This window comes from Rhinatrema bivittatum, chromosome 11, assembly GCF_901001135.1.
Source record: "Rhinatrema bivittatum chromosome 11, aRhiBiv1.1, whole genome shotgun sequence".
Taxonomy (NCBI): Eukaryota; Metazoa; Chordata; class Amphibia; order Gymnophiona; family Rhinatrematidae; genus Rhinatrema; species Rhinatrema bivittatum.
The window spans coordinates 53,340,365-53,359,960 of record NC_042625.1 but is presented as its reverse complement, the minus strand read 5'-3'; the positions used below and the strand labels follow the sequence as shown (position 1 = coordinate 53,359,960).

General features: G+C 47.4%; 1 protein-coding gene across 1 annotated transcript in view; it reads left to right on the top strand.

The window, feature by feature from the left end:
* The window catches only part of DRG1 (developmentally regulated GTP binding protein 1), a 47,192-nt gene extending 37,086 nt beyond the window's left edge, over window positions 1-10,106 (top strand). The window contains exons 7-9 of the mRNA XM_029619230.1: window positions 9,164-9,331; window positions 9,439-9,561; window positions 9,873-10,106. Of these exons, the coding sequence (XP_029475090.1) occupies window positions 9,164-9,331; window positions 9,439-9,561; window positions 9,873-9,972 (391 nt within the window). The 3' untranslated portion in view covers window positions 9,973-10,106. The remainder of the gene's footprint in view (window positions 1-9,163; window positions 9,332-9,438; window positions 9,562-9,872) is intronic.
* The last annotated feature ends 9,490 nt before the right edge of the window (window positions 10,107-19,596 follow it).

Sequence of the window (19,596 nt, the reverse complement as noted above, 5' to 3'; positions counted from 1 at the left end):
TTCAACAATTGCTTACCACATGGGGAGCTCCCACCAGCCGAGGCTGAGCAAGCCAACTGTGTGGAAGCGGCGGTTGTTTACACGGCGGATGCCTTGTATGATTTGTTGAGAACCTCGGCCCGCAGCATGTCATCGGCGGTCGCTGCTCGGCGTTTGCTGTGGCTTAGGCGTTGGTCGGCGGATGCCCCGTCAAAATCGCGCCTTGCCTCCTTTCCTTTCAAGGGAAAATTATTGTTTGGTGAGGAGCTGGATCCGCTCATCAAAGACTTGGGGGACAACAAGGTGTACAAGTTACCGGAGGACAAGCCCCGTTCTTTTCATTCTTTTGGAAATGTACGGTCCCGATTTCGGGGCCAACGCTGGTTTCGCATGGGAAGGGGGGGCCCTTTCCCGCAGAAACAGCAGGTCCCCAGGTCTCAGCCTTGGTCTCCTTCCTTTCGAGGCAGACGTCCACAGCGTCTGGGATCCTCGCAGAACTTACCCGCCGGAAAGCCTTCGCAATGAAGGCGTGCAGGCCCATTCCTCCCTTCCCTGCATCGGAGGTCGGTTGTCTCTGTTTTGGGAGGAATGGGTCAAGGTCACATCGGATTAGTGGGTCCTCGATGTCGTTCGCTACGGCTCCGAGTTGGAGTTTGCTCGTCCCCTCCGGGATCTTTTTATGATCTCCCCCTGCGGGTCTCAGGAAAAGAGGCAGATTATCGCCCACACGGTACACAGGTTACGGGCTCTCGGAGCAATATTGCCTGTTCCTCCGGAGGAGACCAGAACAGACAGGTATTCCATTTACTTCGTGGTCCCAAAGAAGGAAGGTACGTTTCGCCCAATTTTGGATTTGAAAAGAGTGAACGTGGCCTTGCGCGTTCCCCGATTTCGTATGGAGATGCTCAGATCTGTTATTGCGGCCGTCCACAAGGGAGCATTTTTGGCTTCTTTGGATCTAGCCGAGGCGTATCTTCATATCGGGATCAGGGAACGTCACCAGAGGTACCTAAGATTCACAGTATTGGGGGAGCACTTCCAGTTTTTGCGCCCTTCCGTTTGGGCTAACAACAGCCCCGAGGGTATTCACCAAGGTTCTCATAGTAGTCGCAGCTTATCTGCGACGCCACGGAATTCTGGTGCATCCCTATTTGGACGATTGGCTAATCCGGGCGACGTCGCAGGAGGCGTGCAAGCGGGCAGTCCAGTCGGTGGTGCAGCAACTTCAATCGCTAGGTTGGGTGGTCCACTTTGCGAACAGCCAGTTGGTCCCGAGTCAACAGTTGGAATTTTTGGGGGCGCGTTTCGATACCTTGGAAGGCAAGGTATTCCTCACTCAGCGGAGACTAGAGAACCTGATGTTTCAGGTGCAGGCCTTACTAGATCTCCCGTTGCCCACGGCCTGGGATTATTTACAAGTCATTGGTCATATGGTGTCTACTGTGGAGATGGTGGTGCTGTGGGCATTTTCTCATATACGTCCTTTACAGCGCGCTCTCCTCTCCCGTTGGGGCCAGAAATCAGAAATCAGGAGATTACGGCACCCAATTGCCGCTGCTGGAGCCGGCTCGTTCCAGCTTAGCTGGGTGGTTAATCCCAGACAATTTATTGCCAGGGCGGTACATCTCGCCTTGCGCCAACTTCTCCCGTTGGTACAAGGGCGGGCAGTGTGAGTTCTGTCAGACAACGCATCCACAGTAGCGTATATAAATCGCCAAGGCGGCACGAGAAGTCGGCCGGTAGCGGACGAAGCGTCGTTGTTAATGTCCTGGGCGGAATGTCATCTCTCCCGCATAGCGGCCACCCACAGGGCGGGCATCGACAACGTACAAGCGGATTATCTAAGTCGTCAATACTTGGATCCCGGAGAGTGGAAGCTCTCGGCCGAGGCAATGAGTCTCATCACCCGGCGATGGGGAATGCCGTGTCTGGACCTGATGGCGACTCGGCAAAATGCACAGGCAGCGCGTTTCTTCAGGCGAGAACACGGTTCGGAGGGGGTAGATGCCCTGGTGCTTCCATGGCCTCGTCACATCCTCCTCTATGGGTTTCCCCCGTGGCCTCTAATAGGCAAAGTGTTAAGACGCATAGAATCCCATCGCGGGCCAGTGATTCTTTTGGCCCCGGAGTGGCCTAGAAGACCGTGGTTCGCGGATCTAGTCAACCTGGCGCGGGACGGACCCTTAAGGTTGGGTCATCTTCAGGGCCTGCTTCGCCAGGGACCCGTATTTTTCGAGCGGGCGGACCGCTTCTGTCTGGCGGCTTGGCTTATGAAAGGAAGCAGTTGAGGAGGAAAGGATATTCAGAGCCTGTCATTTCCACCCTACTGCGGGCGAGAAGGCCCTCCACCACGCTAGCCTACGCCAGAGTGTGGAAAGTGTTTGACGCCTGGTGCGCGGCAGCTAAAGTTCCACCGCGCCGGGCCTCGGTAAGGAGTATCCTTACGTTCCTGCAGGCGGGCTTGACAAGGGGTTTGGCGTACAGCTCTCTGAGGGTTCAGGTAGCGGCCCTGGGGTGTTTGAGGGGTAAGGTAGACGGATTCTCTCTCGCGTGCTACCCGGATGTAGCTTGTTTTTTGCGTGGCATTCGGAACTTGCGTCCCCCGTTTAGACCCCCTTCTCCTTCTTGGAATTTGAATTTGGTGCTCAAAGGTCTCAACTCGGCCCCTCTCACGCTCAAGACCGTGTTCCTAGTGGCCATTGCGTCAGCCCGTCGGGTGTCGGAGCTTCAGGCACCTTCTTGTAGGGAACCGTTCTTGCGTATTTCAGATGCCGGCGTGTCTCTGCGTACGGTTCCTTCGTTCTTGCCGAAGGTGGTATCGGCTTTTCATGTTCATCAGACGGTGGAATTGCCTTCCTTCTCGGCGTCGGACCTAAAGTCTTTGCACGGTTCCGATTTGAAGCGTCTAGAGGTGCGGCGAGTGATCATGCGATATTTGGAGGTCACTAATGCATTCAGATGGTCGGATCCTTTGTTTGTCATATGGCAGGGGCCCAAGAAGGGCCTACAGGCATCGAAAGCAACTATTGCTCGTTGGTTGAAAAGTTCGATCGCATCCACGTACATTGGCTGTGGTAAGTCTGTTCCTGAGGGGCTTAAGGCACACTCACTGCGTTCTCAAGCAACTTCCTGGGCAGAAAGTCTTTTAGTTTCTAGCCAGGAGATTTGCAGAGCAGCCACGTGAAAGTCGTTGCATACCTTCGCTCGTCATTATCGGATTGATGTTAGGGGAGCATCAGCTGATTCTGTTGGCAGCAGTGTCATTCGAGCGGGTCTCTCTGGGTCCCACCCCAATTAAGGCGGCTTGGGTACATCCCAGCAGTCTGGACTGATCCTGGTACGTACAGGGAAAGGAAAATTATGTTTCTTACCTGATAATTTTCGTTCCTGTAGTACCAAGGATCAGTCCAGACGCCCGCCCGATGTTGAGTGTCAGGAGAGTCCGCTCCAATAACCAGTTTCTATACATAGCTTTTATACATAGCTTTTCGATGTTTCAACAAGGTAGGTACCTATCCCTTTTTCTTTGCTTTTAGAGGGTGGTGCCTTTTTGATGTTACGTTGATGTTTGCCAGGTTTTTGGCAGTGGAGAGTTTTACTACTTCATCTAGACAGTTGCCATGTTTTTCATTGGTGGCTAAGTTGGCGGAGGATTTGGTTTTGCCTATCTTCTGCTTTGTTATACTTTATACTGAAGGATAGCAGGTGGCACACCAGTATATCTGGGAGGTGCTTTCAGTTTTCTCTCTGACTCCATCTGCTGGAGGGGAGGCATAACCCAGCAGTCTGGACTGATCCTTGGTACTACAGGAACGAAAATTATCAGGTAAGAAACATAATTTTCCTATTAAGTTGGGGCTACAGCAGCTTTCTTATTAGATCTTTGTTCTTTCTCCATAGACCTTATCTGCAAGGCTGCCACCTGGGCTTCAAGCCATACCATTACTGCCTAGAAAGAATGCTTCCCATTAAGACAGCAGTTTTGGCTAGGCAGTTCTGAGGAGCTTATTTAATGAATTCCTTCATCTCTCCAGCCTCTGGCACTGATACAGTTAAAGTAAAAAATTAAGCAAATTAATACAGATCCCCAGTTGTGTAGAAAGCAAAGGAGTTCAAATGTAACAGGTGTTCTCTGTAGACAGGAAGATAAATCAGCCACACAATCCCTCCCACATTTTTAGGGTTGAAGAATAGCTTCCTGTAAAAACTAAGGAGACTTGGGTGGTGGGCAGCTGCAGAGGAAGGCCTGTGCATTCTTGGAAAAAACCTTAATTTTCCATTGAGCAGGCTGAACTAGCCCTGCTTTTTGGGTGACGTAACCGGCACTCTCATGGACATTCAATTCTTCAAGTTTTCAAACTATTGCGCCTATGCAGCACTTCCCGTGCAAAGCATGAGCCCCATCTCTTCAGTTTGTTTTTTTTCTGCGCTCGGGCATGGATGTGTATTCTTCTCTGCGCGTCTCTTCAAGTTTTTCTTCTATTTCTTCCATTTTTCTTCTTTATTCATCGCGTTAGCAATTCCCCAAACAGCACTTTTCAATGCTATAATGTTGCGCACCCAAGAAACCAGGCTTTAAATATTGTCAGTGTGGATACAATGTCAGTTACTGACAACTATAACTATTGTTACATTTGCCTAGGTCCAGATCATGACCAGGCAAAATGTAAAGATTGCGGCTGCATGTCTTCCAAGGAGCCAGAGAGTGGCAAAGATTGCTAGCCTAGGGGAGTGGGAAGGTGCCTCGTTGCCCTCAGGTAGTTATGCACCCTCACTGAGATGCTCCATCCACTCATCCCCAGGGCATAAGTCATCTCATGAGGTGGCCAGAAGGGCTTCTTTGGAGGAACCAAGGGGTAAGAAACAATTTGTTTAGGGGTTGAGGTCACTACAGCACCTAAAAAATCCAAATCAACTCCAAATCTGAAATGACCCGAAGGGGATGCATAGACTGCACCATGGGAAGATTGATGTCAGTCTAATGTGCAAGATGCATCAAAGATGTTGAAAAAAGCATGGGAAAGGAAGCGGGCCTTGACGCACAAGTCAACAGAACAATATGTTCCACTTCCCACCAAGCACTGCCCATTGAAGCTGACTAGCCATGTTAAATGCAACACAGAATCAACGCACACAAAACATTCATTGACGCATGTGTCACAAAAAAAAATCAAACACTCAACTGACAGAGTTGAATCAAATCGACATAAGCACAGGTCTCTAATCCAAGATCCCTTCCAGGATATTCTATCTCAACCTCCCTGAGTCTTGCCTCTCCCTGTATCGTTCTCAATCTATTTCGTCGCCAGATAGCCACTCAGTGTGTTCGGGACTACCCACTTACACCAACAGTGACCCATACTTCAGGAAGAGCCTTCACCAAATGTTAGACCACCTGATCGGGAGCGAGGATCCTGGAAGCTGTACATACCTATAGAGATTTTATCTGCTAAGGTGCATCCTCAGGGTAGATGTACCCTTGACGAGCAGTACCATTCAAAATCTGCTAAAACTCCACAGGCCATGGACCAGATCTCCTCTATCATAAAAAATATTTTTTTCAACGTTGCATCAACAATTTTCTCCTCTGCATCTTCCAGGTGCAGGGGGAAATGCAGCTCCATCAACCACTTCTCCTAGGGAGCATCTGTGTCCAGTTCTGGAGGAACAATCTGATATAGTTCAACATCCTCCTCTAGTCAGTGTTCAAGGCTTTTCACCGGATCATTCCCAAGACTGTTCAACTGGAATTCCCTCTGACCTACCAGAGGAGCCTCCAGACCATTCCTTTCCTCCGGAGGATCTCGCCTATTCAAAATTAGTAGAAAAACTGGGCAACGTACTAGGAGTGGAGGTTCATAGTATTCCTGACTCTCAAGAGGAAGTGTTTGGGATACTAAAAATTCTAGATGTACCAGCTGAACCAATGGCTCTACTATCACATAAGCTACTAGATTCAGTTTTGATCAAGATGGGGGGAGTCCCCTCATTCCAGCAGGGGGCAGAATAACATCTTTTGCCTCGCAATGGAACCACATGACTTCAGATCAATGGATTCTTTCAAATTGTCTGCAAGGATTATCATCTGAATTTTCTCTCCCAACCTCCTCTTCCACACCATACAACCCATTTGAGGAACTCTGTCACCTCTTCTGGAACAGGAGATCCATGTCCTACTCCAGCAAAGGGCCATTCAGTTGGTGCCCAAACACCAAATCAATGCAGGATACTACTCCCAATACGTCCTCATTCCCAAATGCTCAGGGGTCTCCATCCAATTTTGGATTTACACTCCCTAAACAAGTATCTTCAGAAGGAAAAATTCAAGATGACTTCCCTCAAACTGGTACTTCCATTCATTCAGGAGAATGTCTGGATGTGCTCGTTGGATCTTAAAGATACCTACATCCACATTCCAATACACCCCTCCTGCTGGCGGTTCTTATGCTTCCAAGTGAATTCCAGGCACTACCAATACAAAGTTCTACATTTTGGTCTATCCTTGGCTCCCAGAGTTTTACCAAGTGTCTGGCTGTGGCTTATCTCAGGCGTCAAGGGATCCGCCTCTTTCCCTATCTGGATGATTGGTTGATAGTTTCCCCAACCAAATGTCCATGCATCAACATCTGGAATCTACAGTCTCCTGTCTGGAGTCTCTGGGATTCCTCATCAACTATAAGAAGTCTGTACTCAAACCAACTCAGATTTTACAATTTATAGGGGCCAGAATAGATTCGGTCCAGTCTCAGACCTTCCTACTCCAAGAGAGAATTGATCAACTTCATCATTTCTGCACAGAATTGCTCCTCAGCAAAAGGATCACTTCCCACCAAGTACCGGTATTATTGGGTCACAGCCATCCATGTAGTATCTCACACTCGCCTGCACATGCGCCATCTCCAATGGGGATTGAAATCACAGTGGACCAAATATCTGTAATGTCCCTCAAGATAACCATATCAGACTCCATGAAGGACATTTTGTTGGTGGTTGAACCCAAAAGTCCTAACCGTAGGATCACCTCTTCGAGATCTGGCTCACACCCTAATACTCACCACAGACACTTCTACGCAAGGTTGGGGAGTGCATCTACTCCATTACAAGACTCGGGGTCAGTGGTCAAAAGACGAACTAGCTTTCCAGATAAATCTGGAACTCAGAGCCATGAGATAATGCCTTAATGACCTTTATACATTTGCTACGAGGTCATACCCTCATGATTCATGCAGACAATCAGATTGCCATGTTTTACATGAACAAGCAGGGCCGTTCAGCATCATAAATTCTCTGCAGAGCAGCAGTATGGATCTGGGAATGAACCCTCAATAACCTTGAGAGCCACATACTTACCGGGGCTAGTAAACATGCTAGCTGACTGTCTCAGCAGAATATTTCATCTCCATGAATGGTCGCTCAGCCCATCAGTACCAAACGGTGGGGGCTGCCCTTGGATAGATCTTTTTACTACAGAACGAAACCGAAAAGTACTTCAGTTTTGCTCCGTACACACAAGCAGTCTCAGAAGGGTACAGGACGCCTTCCTAATGTCGTGGTCGAGAGGTCTCCTTTATGCGTTTCCTCCAATACCTCTCATTTCAAGAACCATTCAGAAAATGATACGGGACAAGGCTTATATGATAACTCATAGCGCCTGTGTGGACAAGACAGAGAGTGATCCGTTAGATCTCTGTCAAGACCCAGATCTCTTGACTCAGGAAGGGGGTGTCTCCTTCATCCTCTACAATCCTCCCTCCACCTGACGGCTTGGATGTTGAACGTGAGATTTTCCAGGGAATAACTCTTTTAGCAGATATTCAAAAAATTATCATAGCTGTGAGAAAACCATCAACCAGACGTATCTATTCCTTCAAATGGAAAGGTATGCTGAGTGGGATCACTCAGTTAGCCCTTTCTCTTCCACACCCATTGACATCCTCACTTACTACATCTTTCCAAGTTGGGGCTAGCAGCATAGTCAATTAGAGTTCACCTAAGTGCTATTGCTGCTTACCACGAGAGGGTCAAAGACTCTTCAATAGCTTCTTACCTTTTGGTTTCCAGTTCTGTGGGCTTTAAATGTGGTCCTAATCAGTTCTAATGAAGCTTCCCTTTGAACCATTACATTCTGTACATTTCAAATATCTCATTTGGAAAGTGGTTTTTCCTCATAGCAATCGCCTCTGCCCGAAGAGAGAGAGCTACAAGCATTAGTTCACTTCTTCTCTTCCTACTTGCAATTTTATCATGACAAAGTAGTTCTCAGAACTCACCCTAAATTTCTACCTAAAGTGGTTTCAGCTTTTCATATTAATCACAATATTTCTCTACCTGTCTTCTTTCCCAAACCACACAGGAATAGAAGAGAATCTCTGCTCCATTCCTTAGACTATAAAAGAGCTTTAGCGTACTATAAACAAATAACTCAGCCCCATCGGCAAGCCTCACAACTATTCATCTCGTTCAACCCTAATTCGATAGGTGTAGCAGTCTCCAAATGGACAATATCCAACTGGCTCTCAAACTGTATTCAATTCTGTCACTTTTCAGCAAATGTACCCTTGTCCAGTTCAGTCACTGCTCATCAGGTGCGAGCCACAGCATCTTCCGTGGCACATCTCCGAAATGTTCCCATAGAGGACATCTGCAAAGCAGCTACTTGTCATCAATTCACACTTTTACCGCTCATTATTGCCTTGACCAGCTTACAGCTTTAGACAGTGGTCTGGGAAAAGCAGTGTTATGACGTGTGCTTAATCAAAAAGACATGTCTACGGGGCAGAAAAAAAAACATTTCACTTCTGCATATCTGCATGTATAACAAACTTTAGGTTAGTCAGTCCTCCTTAGACTAAAGTTTTTTCATTTGGGCTTGGGATTCCCAAATAGCAGGACTAATTCATCCTGCTATCTACGGAAAATACCGTTTACGGTGAGCAGACTTGCTTCTTTTTTTTTTCTAAGCTGAGAGAGCTTTTCCGTCCCCGTGCTGTCAGGATGTTGCCCTCTTTTGTGGCTATCTTCAGGGAACACCTGCTTCAGGTGAGCAGCTTTAGCATTCTGGCATGTATTATCTCATTTTCTCATCTCTTACAGTGCAACTTATTCCATTGGGCATCTGTAGGACTCGGATGTTTCTGATGCATAATAACCTGTATTGATTCTTGGTCTCTTGGTACCTTTACAGAGTCTATATCCCCTGTATTTATGTGCTGAATAAGATAGACCAGATCTCTCTGGAGGAACTGGACATTATTTACAAAGTGCCACACTGTGTTCCTATCTCTGCCCATCACCGTTGGAACTTTGATGATCTGTTGGAGAAGATTTGGGATTATCTGCGGCTGGTGCGAATGTAAGTATTTCCCTGCATGCTGCTTTAAAAAAAAAAAGCAGCTCTAGGATAGGAGGTGCATCAGGAAATCTAAGGAAGATGCAGCACATGTGTCCTCTTTGTTGCAGTTACACCAAACCCAAAGGGCAACTGCCAGACTACACTGCACCAGTGGTGCTGCCAGACTCCAAGACCACGGTGGAGGATTTCTGCACCAAGATCCACAAGAGCCTTATGAAAGAGTTTAAGTAGTGAGTACAGAAGCTTGTGAGAGGCCTCACAGTGGCTCCCTTTGACATATTTCTGTAGTGAGACACAACGGACCCATGGCTATAGTCACAGTAGTGGTATAGGGAAGGAATAGTGCATCTTGCGTAGGGTTAGCATAGCACTCTAGTGGAGCATATGCCTGTTACAGATGGATAGTGTGGTAGGGAGAAATGGTGGTCATCTCGACTCTGGAGGGCCTAGTGCCATAGGGAAGAGGGGTAGGCCCTTGATGGCAGATGGCACACTGGTGTATAATCTGTTGGCATTTCTCATTCTTCTCCTTTCCTTGCAGTGCATTGGTCTGGGGCTCCTCTGTAAAACACAATCCACAGAAAGTTGGAAAAGATCATGTGATGGAGGATGAAGATGTCATTCAGATAGTGAAGAAATAACTACTGCTGGTGGATTCTGGACTCAGAGTGGCTGGGAGCCAGACTGGTGTGAACCACTGCTGCTCTTCTCTTTCAATAAAGGATTGCATGGAGACTATGGGGAAATAAATCAAATTTAGCATTATCTACTGAAATGAGTGGATGGTTTGAAAATTCTTAATCTATAAGTGCCCTCATGTGTGATTGTTTTTATCATACTGACAGTTACTAGAGCAGGTGCCAGAAGCTCTATTCAGTTTGCAACTCATTCATTTGAGAGTGGTGGCATATGGAGGCTGCCAGGTATCTTGTTCAAGCTTATTGTTTTATGCCACAGTTAGTAAACTTGGAGACACTTGGTTTGTGTTTACATCGCATAAGATTTTACCTGAAAAAAAGGACTCCTGTGCATGCTTGTGGCATTTCTAAAGTGCTAGATTAGTGTTTCCCTGTCTGTACCCAGATCAGTCCAGACTCCTGGGTTTTGCCTTCCTTCCAGCACATGGAGAGAGAGTTTCACAGATACCGCCTCTTAACCCAGTAGCACCTGCAGTCTCTCAGTATTTCTCTATCTCCAGCAGATGGAGGTAGGGCAAAACCTGCTGTACAGTTCCCAAATTTAAAAAAAAAAAAAAAAGATTTTTGGATGTCTTGAGGTTTTTCTTCCCAGGAGGTTGGCAGGTCCTGGTGGGGGCATCCGTCCTGGTCGTAGGATTGGATGAACAGTGGTCGAGGACCCTAAATTGCTCTCTCACATGCCAAAGGTGAAAGCTGGTGGTCCAGTTCCTTCCCCTTCTGAAGGATCGATGGATGCCTTTGCCCCTCTTCTTGCAGGGAAGTAAGCTTTGTTTTTTTTTTTTTTCTTCAGTAAATTCTATAAAAAAGTAGAAAAAGGAAACGGTGCTTCCTTTTCTTCTGGCTCTCTGTCACTGGCCCAGACTGAGGAAGGCTGGCTGAAGAAAATCAGTCTTGCGGCTCTCCTGCTCCTGTCTCGGTGTGTAGTGCATGGTCGGGGCCATGCCACGTGCAAGCTGATGCTGCACCTGTGAAGAGCACTGCTCGTGGCTCTCCAAGGCCAGCCAATGCTCTCATTGCCTCTCCAGTGGGGAGGGTACCTCACGGGGAACTGTGGCGGCATCGTCAAAGCAGTGCAGGCCTTGGAGGAAGTGGCAGAGTTGTTCCCACTAGATGCGGGAACGGTGGCCATTTTGAAAACTCTTGCGGTTGCTGAGGAGAGGGTGGCAAGGGGAGGAGATCTCTTGCCAGCACTGTCACCAGCCAAATCTATCCCTGATGAGGCCTGGGGGACCTTGGGGGGGAATTTGTATGGTCTGTCTCCCTTTTCTCCAGAGTTTGTCCTTTTAATGCCTGAAGCATTTCTGGCCCAGAGGGCCAAGGGGTGCTGGTCTCCCACATGCAGGCCTTCTGAGGGCCCACCCAGAAAAGTGCCAAGGAGTTTGGAGGCTCTGGGGGCTTCAAGGATCTGAAAGATAAGAGGTGAAGAGGGCCATGTTGATTTTTCCTCAGAGGAGTCTGACCAGGGATTGCCTGCAGGGGATGATCCTCAAGATGCTAACCTGCCCAAGAGTGGTCAGGATCCAGAGGAGGAACCTAGGAAGGTTTCTTCCATGGAGGGGGATGATATCTGTTTCTAACGGATGAGCTAGGTCCTATGATCCTGTATGTCTTGGTGGAATTTGGGATAGCAGTTCTGCAGGAGGAGCCGGACCAGGACTTTCCTTTTCATAGGGTGGTCAGCGAGTGGGACATGCCGGAGCCTGGCCTTAAGGTCAGCAGTGCCAAAGATAAGGTTTATCCTTTGCCCGAAGATACTTTGGAGCTCTTGAGGGGACCACAGGTAGATGCTTCCGTGTTGTCTATTACAAAGAGGTCCACTATTTCAGTTGCTGGCGCAGCAGCTCTGAAAGATTTTCAGGATAGGAAGTTCGAGGTGCACATCAAGATTTTTGAGGTTTCTGCTCTTGGCATCCACGCTGCAAGATGCAGCAGGTTTATGCTTCAGGCTAGCTTGAGATGGGTGCAGCAGTTATAAAGTGCCAGGGATTTAAGCAGGCAGAACGCTTGGAGGCAGCAGTTGCTTATGGGGCCGATGCTTTATATTATCTTGTTGGAACTTCTAGAACAATGGTGTCTGTAGTCTCAGCGAGAGGAGGCTGCTATTGTTACAAAACTGGTCAGTGGCTGTTGCATCGAAGGCTCAGCTTGGGGTGTTGCCTTTTAAGGGCAAGCTTTGTTTTTGAGAAGACTTAGAGCAGCTGATAAAGCATCTGGGAGATAAGGTGCACAAGCTACCAAAGGATTTCTACTGGTTCGCTCTCGCTTTCAAGGGCAAAGGTGTTTCCCTCAGAGCAGGCCAGAGACTGTCCTGGTTCCAGTCCTTTCGTGGATGCAGAGTGAACCGTGAGGCCTCTGGCCAAGGGGATGGTTGAGCTAAGTCTGTGTAATGAAGTGCGGCCAGCCCACTCCTCAGTCCCACTCATTGAGTGTTGGTTGACTTTTTTTTTTTGAGGAGTGGGTCAAATTCACATCAGACCAGTGGGTTCTAAGTGTGATAGGACAAGGCTATGCTTTAGAATTTGCTCAGCTGCTAAGATATGGGTGTATGCATCCTGTGCTTCGACAGTAAAGAAACTTATCGTTCAGCAGACCAGCCAAAGACTGAGAATGCTGGGAGCTATTGTTCCCATCCCCCAGAAGGAGCAAGGGACCGGATGTTACTCCATTTATTTTGTGGTACCAAAAAAGGAAGGAACTTTTCATCCAATTTTGGATTTAAAGAAGGTGAACGTAGCTCTCAAAGTACCCTGGTTCTGGATGGAGACTCTGAGGTCTGGCAGTAGTGGTACAAAGTGGGGAGTTTTTGACTTCCTTAGATGTAATGGAAGTGTACCTACCCATAGGGATCCGCCTGTACCATCAGTGTTATCTGCAGTTTAGGATTCTTGGGAGGCATTTTCAATTTTACATTCTCCTGGTTGGGCTAGCAACAGCCCTGCGGTCCTTTATCAAGGTGATGGTGGTGGCAGCCCTCAGAAAGGAGGGGATGCAGGTTCATCCAGATCTAAACAACTGGCTCATATGAGCAAAGTCAGAGCAGTTTCATCTTCCATTACTGCTTACAGTCAGCCAGGTCCAGTTTTTTGTGATGGCTTGGTTGAAACCCTTTATGCTGTGGAGTGGACCTGGAGGTACCACAATGAATGGCAGTGCCTACCACTGCCAGACTCCGGCTGGGAAGCTGTGTCTCAGTTGGTGCAAGACCAGTGGTCAACGGAGGCAATGTCATGGTCCATTAGCCTCTGCTGTATGGTCGCCAAGCCAGTGGCCCTCTGGTGCAGCAGAAAGGCCTTAACCTAAGCCCTGTCCAGCAGGGATCCAATGAAGACCAATTGAGATGAGGGACTGTGCTGGGACTTTGGGTATTTGAGAACAATACTTATTGACTCCAACACCCAAATGGTTAAGCGCATGGACCTGGCAGCCCCTGCCTGAGAACTGCTATTGATCAGCCCCTCATCTAGATATAGGAAAACATGCACTCCCAGGTCACTGAGGTGCACTGCCATCATGGTCAAATATTTTGTGAAGAGCCCTGGGCTGGATATGAGCCCAAAATGGCACCAGCTGGTATGGGCAGTGATGTTTTCCAACCACAACTCTGAAATATTTCCTGTGACCTGGGCTGATCTTGATATGGGTGTATGCATCCTTTAGGGTGAGGGCACATAGTCAATCCCCTTTCTGAAAGGGTGGGGGGGAAATCATGGTCCCTAGGGAAACCATCTTCAACTTTTCTTTTCTCTCTCTCTTTTTTTTTTTTTTTTTTAAGAAACTTGTTCAAGGCCCTCTGCTCTAGGATGGGATGGAGTTCTCCTGTTCTTTTTGGAAGCAGGAAGTACCTGGCCTAGAATTCCTACCCTCTTTGTCATGGTGATCTGGGCTTGACTGTTCTGGCCATTAAGAGGGAGGAGAGCTCCATTAGTAGTACCTACTGATGTGCTACCAGCCTCCAATATGGGCATGGAGGGTAATTTGGCAGGACACCTAATGGATTTAATTAGTAACCTGATCGACAATGGATAAAAAGCAGTAGTCTGAGTTTAGTGGGCCACTGGTTCGCAAAGAACCACAGCCTGCCCCTGGCTGAAGGATCCATTGCCCCAGCTACGGGCAAGTAGCTTATGTTCCTTGTGGCCCAGTCAAAATCCTGTTCCAGAGTTTGACTGAGCAGCCAGGTGGGGTGTGGGAGCTCTCTGCTGCCTGGGATGGCCACAGTGTCGACAAGGCAGGCTCCTGGCTGAGGAAGGTGGGTCTGGAATACTGGCAGTGTTATTGGAGGGTTTCATGATGGTCCTGGAGTTGGGCCACAGCGTCCCTCACCCTGTCTCCAAAGAGATTTTCTCTCATACATGGCTCGTCAGCAAATCATTCCTGTACCTGAGATCAGTATTTATTTATTTAAGTTAGTTATTTATTTAGAGTTTTTATATACCGACATTTTTGAAAAAAATATCAAATCATATCGGTTTCCATTGAAACAGAACAATCGCGGTTATGGCGTTACATTAAAACAAGTTGTCAAATAACAAATATAGATAACAGGTTTAAATAGAACAGCAAATATAAATAACAAATATAAATAACAATATAAAAACAAATGTTCTTTTTAATATACTGATGCTCAAGACAAGTCTTATCGAACTGGTTTACAATGAACAAGGGGAGAACCAATTAACACAGCAGGCGTAAAAAGTTACAATAAAACAGGGAATGAAGAACTTGGTAATTAGAAAATGAGGGATAGATTAAACAGTAAAAAGCAATGAGTAGAGAGCAGTTGATTAGATAATAAAGCATGTACATTCATTTAGTGGTTCAGATATCAAAAGTTAATTGAATGATTAGTTACTGGCATAATAAGATAATTGTATGAACAGATTCTGGCCGAACAGTTCCATGGTGAGGGGGATTGAGGGTGAGACTGGGAGGTCTGGGGGGGATGACAAGGAAGGGAGGTACTAGGGAGAGGGGAGATGGACGGTGCTGGAAGAAGAAGGAATCTTCAGCGGTATGCTTGAGTGAATAGCCAGGTTTTCAGTTTTTTTCTGAAGGAGAACTGGCATTTTTCCTGGTGTAGATCAGGGGGGAGTGAGTTCCAGTGATGCGGTCCGGCCGTGGAAAGTGCTCGTTTTTTAATGGAGTTGTGTATAGAGGATTTGCTAGGGGGCACCTGGAGGGAGTCTTTGTAAGCGGATCTGATTGGCCTTGATGAAGTGTGGAGATCGAGAGGAATAGTAAGTTGTAGTGATGATTGCTGATCAGAGGTCTGCAGCTATTCCATTCTGCGGCCACTGATTCCCATTGCAGCGACCCTCGCTGCTGGCTCAAGAACATTGTAGGTCGCACAGACCTCGTGATTCCCTCATGCCAGATCCTTGTGCACCAGTGACATGAGGGTGTCTTGCTGCTGCTCAGCCACCTCCCGCACTTGTTTCCAGATGTCCCATGAGTATTGGGCTCATATAGAGCTGGTAGGTAGTGCTGCAGGTAATAAGCATTGGAACACCTTCATCCCAAGAGTGTCCATCCCTCTGTGGTCCTTTGCCAGGGGCACCAAGGAATAGGTCCACGAGTGCTTTGTCCTTTTGAGGGCAGATTTGGCTACCACCGACTGGTAAGGCAGCTGACGTTTATCGAACCCAGCAGCCTTCTAGACAAGGTGAATCCTGTCCACCTTTTTAACTGGAAGCACTGGGAGGGGGTTATTCTCAAACCCCCAGAAACAACTCGTGCACCTGGCTGACTACAGTCTCCTCAGCAGGCTGCACCTACTGAAGAATCTCAAGCATGCTTTGCTTGGCATCCTTCTCTATCAAAAGCTGGAATGGGATGGCCTCTGCCATCCCCCTCCCGACATGGCAAAGGTTAAGTCCTCAGGTGGAGACTTCCTTCCCTCTTCTGGAGAAGGGTCTGAAAGGAGACCATCCAAGTCCTTGGAGGAGGACTCAGTTTGATCATTGCCCTTGGTGTCAGCATGACCCTCATCTTCACTGTATGCCACAGGGGATGGGGCCCTAGGAGATTGGCCTATGGCCAGAGATGCAAGCACTGATGACTGGATGAGAGATTATAGGTTTTGGCGTCTCCATGGGCCTTGGCAGAGCTTCCACTTCAGAGGAATCGGTGATGTCCACCATATCAGTAGGGGGAAGCCTCACTGTCTCCCTCAGAGACTGATGCCAGCTAGGGTCAGTAATGGATCAATGAGCACACTAAACTTCTCCAGAAGCAGTACGAAGACAGGCAGCACCAGCTCTGGTGCTACAGGACCGAAGCCCTGCAGCACCTGCTCCACTACCAGCTGGTCGTGAGGCACCAGCTCCTCCTTGAATGTTACCGATGCAAACACCAACTGGGAGGAAGAGGGTGGCTAGATTGTCCTCTGACCCACAAGGGAGAGTGGTGACTGGTACTAGGACTGGTGGAGACAGTTACAGACTCTAGGCATTGATGGAGGATGGGTGCACCTCACCATGGGGTCGCTTGAGGGGGGGGGCAGCTTAGTAAAAGCTGGTACATCCCTATGCGTCAATGAGGACCAGTGCCGATGTGTCTTAGGCTTCCCTTGCTGCTTAATCCATTCCTTCCCAGGGCCGAGCTTGAAGATGATCTAGGAGGAGATAGATGGTTGTTCATCTCCAGCACCCCTATTCACTAGCACCCTCAGTAGAACTGATGGTGCCACTACTGTTAATGGCATGGCATGGCATCCATTGATGTGGCTCCATGGCCATTTGGTGCCTTGGACTTCGACCTGAAGAACTGATGTATCTTGTCAAGTCGAAGCAGCTGTCCCTTCAGGATCATCTGGGCACATAGGCACCAATCCTGGCCATCACATGTTGCCTCCAGGCAGAGGATGCATACCTCATGAGGATCAGTGAGCAACATAGTCCTTGGGCACTGGGAGCATCAGCGAAAACGAGACATGGGCATGACAGGGTCAAACAAGAGTCAAAGGATGAAACTATGGAGGTGGGAAAAACCCAGACTGGGGATAGTATGGGGAGGCACTGAGAGAGACCAAGCCACACACTGAAGAAAAAGGATTATAAACCCCCCCCCCCCCAACACAAAAAAACATTTCCACAAGGCAAAAAAGCCAAGTTTTTAGAGCGCAAACCATAAGTGGGCGGGGGGGGGGGGGGGGAAAGACTGAAGACTCAGAGGAAACCCCAGTGGACGTGTGGTATAGGGCAGTGGTCCCCAACCCTGTGCTGGGGGCTCACCAGCCAGTCTGGTTTTCAGGATATCCACAATGACATTATATGCATGTGGATATTTTTCTAGTCACAAGTGCCATGTAAATTCTTAGAGGCCAAGCAGGATTGTAGTCCTCACACACGGCTGACATCATCAGTTGGAGCCTGAGTGCAAAACGTATGTCAAAGTTTCTAGAACTTTGACTAGGCATACTGAGCATATCCTATACCTGTGGTCCCCAACCCTATCTTGGGGGCTCACCAGCCAGTCTGGTTTTCAGGATATCCACAATCCTGCTTGGCCTCTTAAGAATTTACATGGCACTTGTGACTAGAAAAATTATCAAGAAAGCTGTAGTTAATGGCAGTATTATAAGCCACAATCCCCTAGAAAAGAAGAATCTTGGGCTGGCTGATGACGGGCATCTCGTAGGTAGCTTCAGGGATCATCATTGCTGCTCTGTGAGGGAGAGAGATGTATAACATATCCCCAGTAATTAAGTGTTGAATCCTAAGCCCGTCCTCTCCCACAGGTGCAAACCCCCTCAGGCCAAAGGTCATCAGTGAGGGCTGGTTCACAATGCTGTGCTCAGCCCCTAGCCCCTTGGGCTAAGGCTCCAGGAGAAGAGGACTGGAAGCATGGGTCCTGCCAATCTTGTTCTTTTTATTGAGAGATGCAATCATGCTCTTCAATAAATTCATAAATAATCCAGAACTGCAGGTTCTAGAAAATGATTCTGGGTTATCGCACCTAAATTCACAGTGAAGAGCTATAAAGGATCTTAAAAAAAAAACCAAACCCCGAACAATGGAAAGGAAGTGGGAGATTAGTTACAGCATAGAAAGGTATAAAAGTAATGCACACTTGAAAACAGTCCAAATGGCTCCTGGACAGTAATGAACTTCTGTTTCACTTGTGAGGAGAGCGCTTAGAGCCACTGTGTAGAGTTCTTTAAAATTAACATTGCAGTGGACAAGTCTGGTCCAAAAGGCTAGGAGAATGATTGTAAATAGCCAGAAAACCTCCTGCCATTACACAAGTCAATGGCATGCTTACATCTTGCCTAGAGCGTGCTGTCCTAGACAGGTTCATAGAAGGGTAACAAAGAGAATTAGAAACAAACAAAAAAAACAAAACCCCCCAAAAAACACACACAAACTCTTTGGGTGGGAAAAGGGCTACTCACAGCAAATAGAACAGTTTTATTTCTACCAGAACCCACCTCTATATTTTAGCATGCTGTTTAATTAGGTATTTAGTCACAAAAGTGCTGAAAACTGAGAAGCACTGTAGGCAGGCTGCAGCAGGAGCCAGCCCGGCCAGTGGCCATTCACTCATAAGAGACTAAACTAGGAACTTTTGACAGTCACCACTGCAAGCTTTTCTTGGGCATCTGCCTCATTACTTCACAGTTCATTCCCAGGGAAACCACCTATCTACTACAGCAGCTGCTTAGGTTATGTAGGACAGAAGGGATCTGCAGAGGACATGTTAAGTAACTTCCTATTCAAGAGGCAGTACCCACTATAGAATAGAAACAGGATAAGAAAATGTCCATCTAAGAAGTTTTACAGATTGCAAAGTCATTTTATATTGAACAGCCTTAGATTATTACAACTTTATATACTGCCTGTAAATTGCATTAACCAAGCAGGGGTACAATAAAACATAAATGGAGCTAAAATCAAATTATTATAATTAGATAACAAGCAAGTAGTGATTTATCCCTTTTGTCACATTTTCTTGACTACAGAATGTTTGTTAAATCACATCCTACTATTGTAGGGACAGAGGATGACAGATAGCCATATCTGGGAAATCTCTGGCTTTACAGCCCCAGGATCTCTGGTCCCTCCAGCTAGCCCTTTTGCTCCGGCATCAGGCAGGCCCAAGTGTGCCGTGGCAGCAGCTAGAAGGAAGCTTCCCTCAGCTACCTGCTGCAGTTTTCATCATCGCTTTTCCAATAAGAGCTCTAATTATGCTACGGTAGAATGGGGCACCGTAGATACATTGTGTACATATAGAAATGAAACATAGAAATTATGGCAGAAGACCAATAGGCTCATCCAGTCTGCCCACTAAGCTTTCACACATATTTTCTCATACTTATCTGTTACTCCAACTGCTGAGTTCAGGGCCCTTATTGGTAACTTTTTTGATTCTAATTTCCTTCAACCCCTACATGGTGTAATTGGGATAATATGACATCATACCATACTCAAATGATGCACCTAAGTAATGGTGGGGCTCAAGCTTATTAATTGGGGTTGAATGCTGCTTTAAAGAACCAGGCTTGCAGCAGCTTGCTGGTTCAAATCTGATGTGAATTGGGGGTATATCCTACAAAGGTTCTCTTCCTGC